The sequence below is a fragment of the Lotus japonicus genome, chromosome 5, assembly GCF_012489685.1.
Source record: "Lotus japonicus ecotype B-129 chromosome 5, LjGifu_v1.2".
Lineage (NCBI taxonomy): Eukaryota > Viridiplantae > Streptophyta > Magnoliopsida > Fabales > Fabaceae > Lotus > Lotus japonicus.
The window spans coordinates 61,593,618-61,599,819 of record NC_080045.1 but is presented as its reverse complement, the minus strand read 5'-3'; the positions used below and the strand labels follow the sequence as shown (position 1 = coordinate 61,599,819).

The window sequence follows — 6,202 nt, the reverse complement described above, 5'->3', positions numbered from 1 at the left end:
TTATGTTTTATTCCCTCATTTCTAACACTTCGTTTGGTAAAGAAGAGAGAGTAAAAAGGGAAAAAGTTGAGTAGATACAAATATGTAAAAAATAGAGTAAATATTTTTTGATAGGAGGAGCAAAAGAAAGAAGAAAAAAAAAACATAAGAGAAAACTATTGCCTCAAGAAGGCAACACCAAGGACATTCTCGTGTATAGAAGACGTGACACCCGCCAAGGGAGAATCCCAAAAACAAGCAGTGCTCATAGTAGAAGCTCCAGGCTTGGCCAAGTAATCAGCAACAACATTTTCTTCACAAACAAACGGTGGCAGTAGACCACCCAACTCCGACGAAGAAGGCTCTTAATGCCACTAATTATACAAGCATACTGATGAAACAGAGGATGATCAGAAGTTAGAAGCCTCAACACAAGCATTGAATCAGTAAATAACTCCACACTCTTAAAGCCATGCTCCCCAAACAAACTCAAACATCGTTGGATTGCCAAAAGCTCCGCTTGAAGGCTATCACCAACACCCGCATACCCAGAAAAGCCAAAAATCCAATTACCTTAAGAAGAGCGCACCGCGTCTTCAAACTCAGAGGGACCTAGGTTCCCAACAGAGCAGCCATCGATATTGAGCGAAACGAAACCCGTCCTAGACGGAATCCATCAAACCCAACGCTCTGTCGCAGGAGCCGCCGAGCGATGAAGAGCACGAGCCACCAACACCTAAAGGGATCGAGCTTCACGCACCACCTGAAATGCCTCATGGTTAGAACCAGCAAACAAAGCTCTATACCTAGCTTGCCAAATCGTTCAAGTCGTCGATAAAATCAGCAGCAAGCTGAGCCCCTCAAATCCGCGCAATACCTCCGAAACATCTTGGAGCGTGAAGAAGGTTGTCGGGAACACAAAATCGATCACACTCCAAACCTGTAACGAGTCCAGACCATCCCTTAAATGCACAAACCATTTTTCATGGTGAATAAATATATTTTACCATTTTTTTAATAATGTTTTTAGTGATTTCCAAAGATGCAAGCATCACGCAAGCGCGTTCTTAAAGGGGGAGTTTTGGAAAGAAAAAGAAATATTGGGGCGAAAATGAAAATCTAGATAGATTGACATTCACTTCACTTCACTTCACTTCACATTGAGAAAGGTGGAGTGGGTTTCTTCATCTTCAACACTGAGAGAAAGCAAAGGGGTCTCTGAAATCTCTGCCAATAGTCCAAGGTTAGTCCTTCCCCAAAACCCTAATCCCCCAAATTCCACTTCTTTCTTCTTCCAGATCGTATTTTCATTTCATCTTCTTGATCGGTTTTCAGAAAAAAGTTTCACTCACCGATTCAAATTTTTCAACATTTACATCATATGTCGGTGTCAGTGGGCGTTGTTTCTTCTGTTAATCAATGTAATTGTGACAAAGAAGATGAATGGTGATTGAAATTTTGGGTGCAAGTGCAATGCTAGGTTCAATTTGCTATGTAGTTTGAAAATTTAGGGCAAAATTAATAGTATCAAATTCTTGTGCTGGCTTTGTTTGCTTCAGATAGATGATGCATCTTGAGTGAAAAAGTTTGATTTTTTTTTTAATGGGTAGGATTAAAAATTAAAATAGAATGACAGGATTCTATTAGGGTTGGTTGTTATTTGTTTTGCAACTAATGTGCTTACTTACAAGCTTCCTTTGCTAATATGCAGGTTGTATGGTTTTAACTGCTTAGTTTTTCGCATCCGCAGAAGGATAAAACTTTGCAACTTTGGTTGCAAAGTCAATTGTTGAGTTGTGTTTCTATGTATGAAAGCTGGGTTTGAGTTGAGATAGTTGTGTGTGCCTTTTGTAAGATGGAATCCCTTTGGAAACTTTTGTATTTGCTAGAGCCTGCACCTGTCACACTTATCACAACGGCTGTAGCTGTGACGTTTGGGTCTGCGTTTCGAGCTCTAAACTATGGGAAAGAAATGGAGCGCAATCGTGACTTCTCTGAAGCGTCCATTACGTTGGATAGGTCCCAAGCGTTGATGATCCCGGTGATGAGCTCTGTTAGCTTGCTTTTGATGTTCTACTTGTTCTCATCGGTCTCGCAGCTTCTCACGGCATTCACTGCAGTTGCTTCTGCGTCATCCCTTTTCTTCTGCTTATCTCCTTATGTTGCCTATCTGAAGTCACAGTTTGGTTTAGCGGATCCATATGTTTCACGGTGTTGCTCAAAATCTTTCACTCGAACCCAAGGAATGCTGTTGTTAACGTGCTCTTTTATAGTGGCTGCTTGGCTTGTTTCTGGTCATTGGATACTGAACAATTTGTTAGGCATATCTATATGCATTGCATTTGTAAGCCATGTGCGTCTTCCGAACATCAAGATTTGTGCAATGCTCCTTCTTTGTCTATTCGTGTATGACATTTTCTGGGTTTTCTTCTCCGAAAGATTTTTTGGGGCAAATGTCATGGTAACAGTGGCAACGCAGCAAGCATCAAATCCTGTGCACACAGTTGCTAATAGTTTAAGTCTTCCAGGGTTGCAATTGATAACAAAGAAATTGGAGTTGCCTGTAAAGATTGTTTTTCCAAGAAATTTGTTGGGTGGTGTTGTACCTGGAGAGAGTGCAACAGACTTTATGATGCTTGGTTTAGGTGACATGGTATGCCATTCTTACTCTCTGATATGTGTTACTGTACGATTGCATATCCTTAACTTTTCTCCTTTCATTTGGTCATTTGGTTACTATAACGTGAAGAGAATGTTGTATTGTGTTTACTGTTTGCGATATCATTGGAATTATGGAAGGCTGCCTGTTGCTTGATTAACATTGGCTGTGCCGATATTAATAGCATGTTTGGTTGCACATTTGCAGCACACAAACCACATTTCCAATATTCAAAACGTGATATGTGATTTTTGAAGATGTCAGGAAACACGTTTTCAAAATTTTCCAAAGTGATTCGGGACTGACATATGGCTTTTGCATTCAAGTGGATGAAATCCAAATATGATCAACTTAATTTCTAATCACATGTAGCGTCAACTTCATTTCTAATCACATGTAGCGAAACCACTTTCACAAAATCAAGTATATTCAAAACTACATTTGTCAAGCGCTATTTATTCACACATTGTGCACTTCTTTGACCGTGTTTTGTTTATTATGTGGTTATGTTCATCTTCATTATTATGATTTTACAAATACCTTTGTGATGAAATATTCTGCCATATTTTATTCTAAAACAATTAGAAAGAAAAAGAAGAATAGAAGGTTATTCTTCACTCTTTATAACTATTACTGTAACCTTCTCCTCTTCCTCCCTTTGCCCCTTTTTTTTCCAAATTTTCGCTCATCAGTTCTTTTTTTAAAGGTTTGTGATGCTGCAAGATGGTTTGATTTGGATTGAAATTTAGGTTGTGTGAGTTATGCAATAGTTACGGTGTGCTCCTTGTGTATCATGTGTGGATACACTGTATTGATTATCAAATATCGTTGGATTTCTCTTTCAACCTAAAGCTAGCCATGATTTCATTTTTATTTGTTGGTCTTTCATAATTTTTACTAATCTCTTGTAGGCCATCCCAGGCATGCTCCTGGCTTTAGTCTTATGCTTTGATTATCGCAAGAGCAGGGATACAGTAAATCTCTTTGAGTTATATTCTTCAAAGGGGCACAAATACATATGGTATGCGCTACCTGGGTATGCCATCGGCCTGGTAACTGCTTTGGCAGCTGGTGTCTTGACCCACTCACCTCAACCTGCACTTCTTTATCTGGTAAATCTTTTTTTCCATTTCTTGTCACCATATCAGGTTCTCAACTGTACTTGTTCTTGACAACACAGTGTCTTGTATTTGGACCTATGTTCTCACTGTCATATTTTATTTATACATTTGGAAACTTTAGTTTGTATGACAGATTAATAAACATAGTCACAGTGATTGCTTAAACTACGTAATATTGACTAGTTTATTTCTCTTTCCAGTTTATATTTACAGTATACCAACTTGAAGAATTTCCATCTATCTATTCAAAACTGAACTTACTGAGTCCTGCTTGGGTATATGATTCTATTGGTCTAAATAAATCAACTTCCTATTCTTGTTGTATGAGGCCTATAGATTACTTCGTCCATCCATTATCTATTTGAAGTGGTCATTGGCCTAGAAGCTGATTCCTTAGCTTCTCTCCCCTTGCTTTTCTTACTAGTACATATAGTTATGATGTTGATGACCCTTGTGTACAATTCCTGCTCCTCTCATGTCAGTGGGGTTTGTATCCCTTCTAGAGTTCTAGGTGTATTAGCAATAAAATTGTGGGTATGCCATACCCGTATGACTGGTATTTGGCCAATTTGCATTGGAGCAATTAATTGAAATTGTTGAACATTTTTTACTACCAATTTCTGATTCAGTAGGAAGAGATTCTTGGATAAATATGTTGTATGGTGAGTTTGTTCACTGAGCCATTTGATACTTGCAGTTAGTTTGTCAAAATCGATTTTGTAGAACCCAAATCAGAAAATGTCACTTTCTATTGGTCCAGTGCATAAACTACACGCTACATTACATTCACATAGCCAATTATTTCTCTAAGTTATTGTTTGGTTGAATTTTAAACCATGCAATACTCAATCCATTGTTGATTGTTCTGAATCCCATGATTGTTAATCTTGCTCTGTTCTTAAGAACATGCTCCGTTTACTCATTCAATTTATGTTCTTATATTGATATTTACACAGGAACCCGTCTCATTTGGTATGCTTGTTTCCCTTGATCAATGCCATGGCATAAACATTAGTATCTTGTTTGATTTATAGCAGGAAATCCCAGGGTTATATACGTACAAATAAAGGGAAAAAACCTATAAGTTGGCCTAAGTTCAAGTTTGTGCATATAATGAATATAGATTTAATGTTACTCTAATAAATTCTGGTACAGCTAGGTTCCAAAACATAACTGATTTTTTTACCTGTAATAATGTTTCATGTGCTTGGTTTGTGTAGGTGCCTTCTACTTTGGGACCTGTAATTGTGATCTCTTGGATAAAAAAGGAGCTACTTGAGTTGTGGGAAGGAGACATGCCAAATCTCAATGATAAGGATCGCGAAATAGAAGTTTAGTCTATTAACCGGTGGTTAAATACCCGAACAGAAAGTTGTAAATTCATTGAGAATCTTTAACCGTGAGACTCACCATGAAAAGTTACATTAAATATTCATGTCTTTATATCTTGATGTTTCTATCTAATACAACATTCATAAATTAAGGAAAGAAGTTAACAATTCAGAAAGATTAGGGGATAATGGTCGGTTAAGGTAAAATTATTGTGCATGAATAAGCATTTACCGTTACCACAAAAAGGTATTGGTATAGAATCACTAGCCTTCAATATGCTAAAAAACTTAGGGATAATGATATGACCTAGCACAACCACATTCAGCCATGACTAGGGTATACTGCCTAGAATATTACAGGCCAGCTTTTGAAGCATTTTTGTTTGCCTTCCGGTGTTCCAAGTTCTAAAGAAGAAATTCAAATTACTATAAGAGTTATTATTAAAAGTTACCCTTGTTATATTGTAACGTGTAACTATGGTAAGCATGGTTAGACTAACTGTGTTTTTGGATATCAGTTAAGTGCATCGTGAATGAACTTTCATCGAAGAGTTGTATTCACATTTTGTTTCAAACTGACTTGCATGACTTCAACTAATTAAGGGAAAATAAAAGAATGTTAACATCAACACTGCATCATTAATCTATCTGATGAGGACATGTCAAGGGTGAGCAATTCTTATTATGAGATATGAAAATGTCTTGAACGGCCAACCTTGCATTACTGTTGAGATTAGAAGATATGAGAACACTGTATTATAACTGCGGTTGACTAAATAGGAATGATATAGGAATGATATAATGTACTACATTAGCATGAGCTATATGATCCATAAAAGAAATTTGACTAGTGCTTAAATCAACGGCAAGTTGCCATTGCCAATTTGCAATTAAAATCGTTGTCTCCAAACTATTTAGTATTTTTGTTCACCTGCATACTATATAGTAGTGCTAGTGCATGATATTTTTGTTCTCCTGCATACTATATAGTCGTAGTCAATATTGCTTATGCATGGATGAGTGACACTTGTCTTCAAATTCTTTCTTTTAATTTCAGTACATGATATAGACTTTTCGTACGGGTGAATTTTTATCTTAATCTAAGCTTTGAG

General features: G+C 37.1%; 1 protein-coding gene across 1 annotated transcript; it reads left to right on the top strand.

Moving 5' to 3' along the window:
• Positions 1-1,066: 1,066 nt before the first annotated feature.
• On the top strand, positions 1,067-5,266 carry LOC130718631 (signal peptide peptidase-like 1). Its single transcript, XM_057569248.1, has 4 exons — positions 1,067-1,222; positions 1,691-2,632; positions 3,550-3,750; positions 4,980-5,266. Exons 2-4 carry the CDS (start codon positions 1,835-1,837, stop codon positions 5,094-5,096), a joined length of 1,116 nt encoding a protein of 371 aa, XP_057425231.1. The 5' UTR covers positions 1,067-1,222; positions 1,691-1,834; the 3' UTR covers positions 5,097-5,266.
• Positions 5,267-6,202: the final 936 nt, after the last annotated feature.

Bases quoted from the DNA above. Each gene is read 5' to 3' on its own strand.
- LOC130718631 (XM_057569248.1), top strand. From the start codon at position 1,835: ATGGAATCCCTTTGGAAACTTTTGTATTTGCTAGAGCCTGCACCTGTC. The intron at 2,633-3,549 runs GTATGCCATTCT...AATCTCTTGTAG, and splicing joins TGCTTGGTTTAGGTGACATG to GCCATCCCAGGCATGCTCCT. The intron at 3,751-4,979 runs GTAAATCTTTTT...TGGTTTGTGTAG, and splicing joins AACCTGCACTTCTTTATCTG to GTGCCTTCTACTTTGGGACC.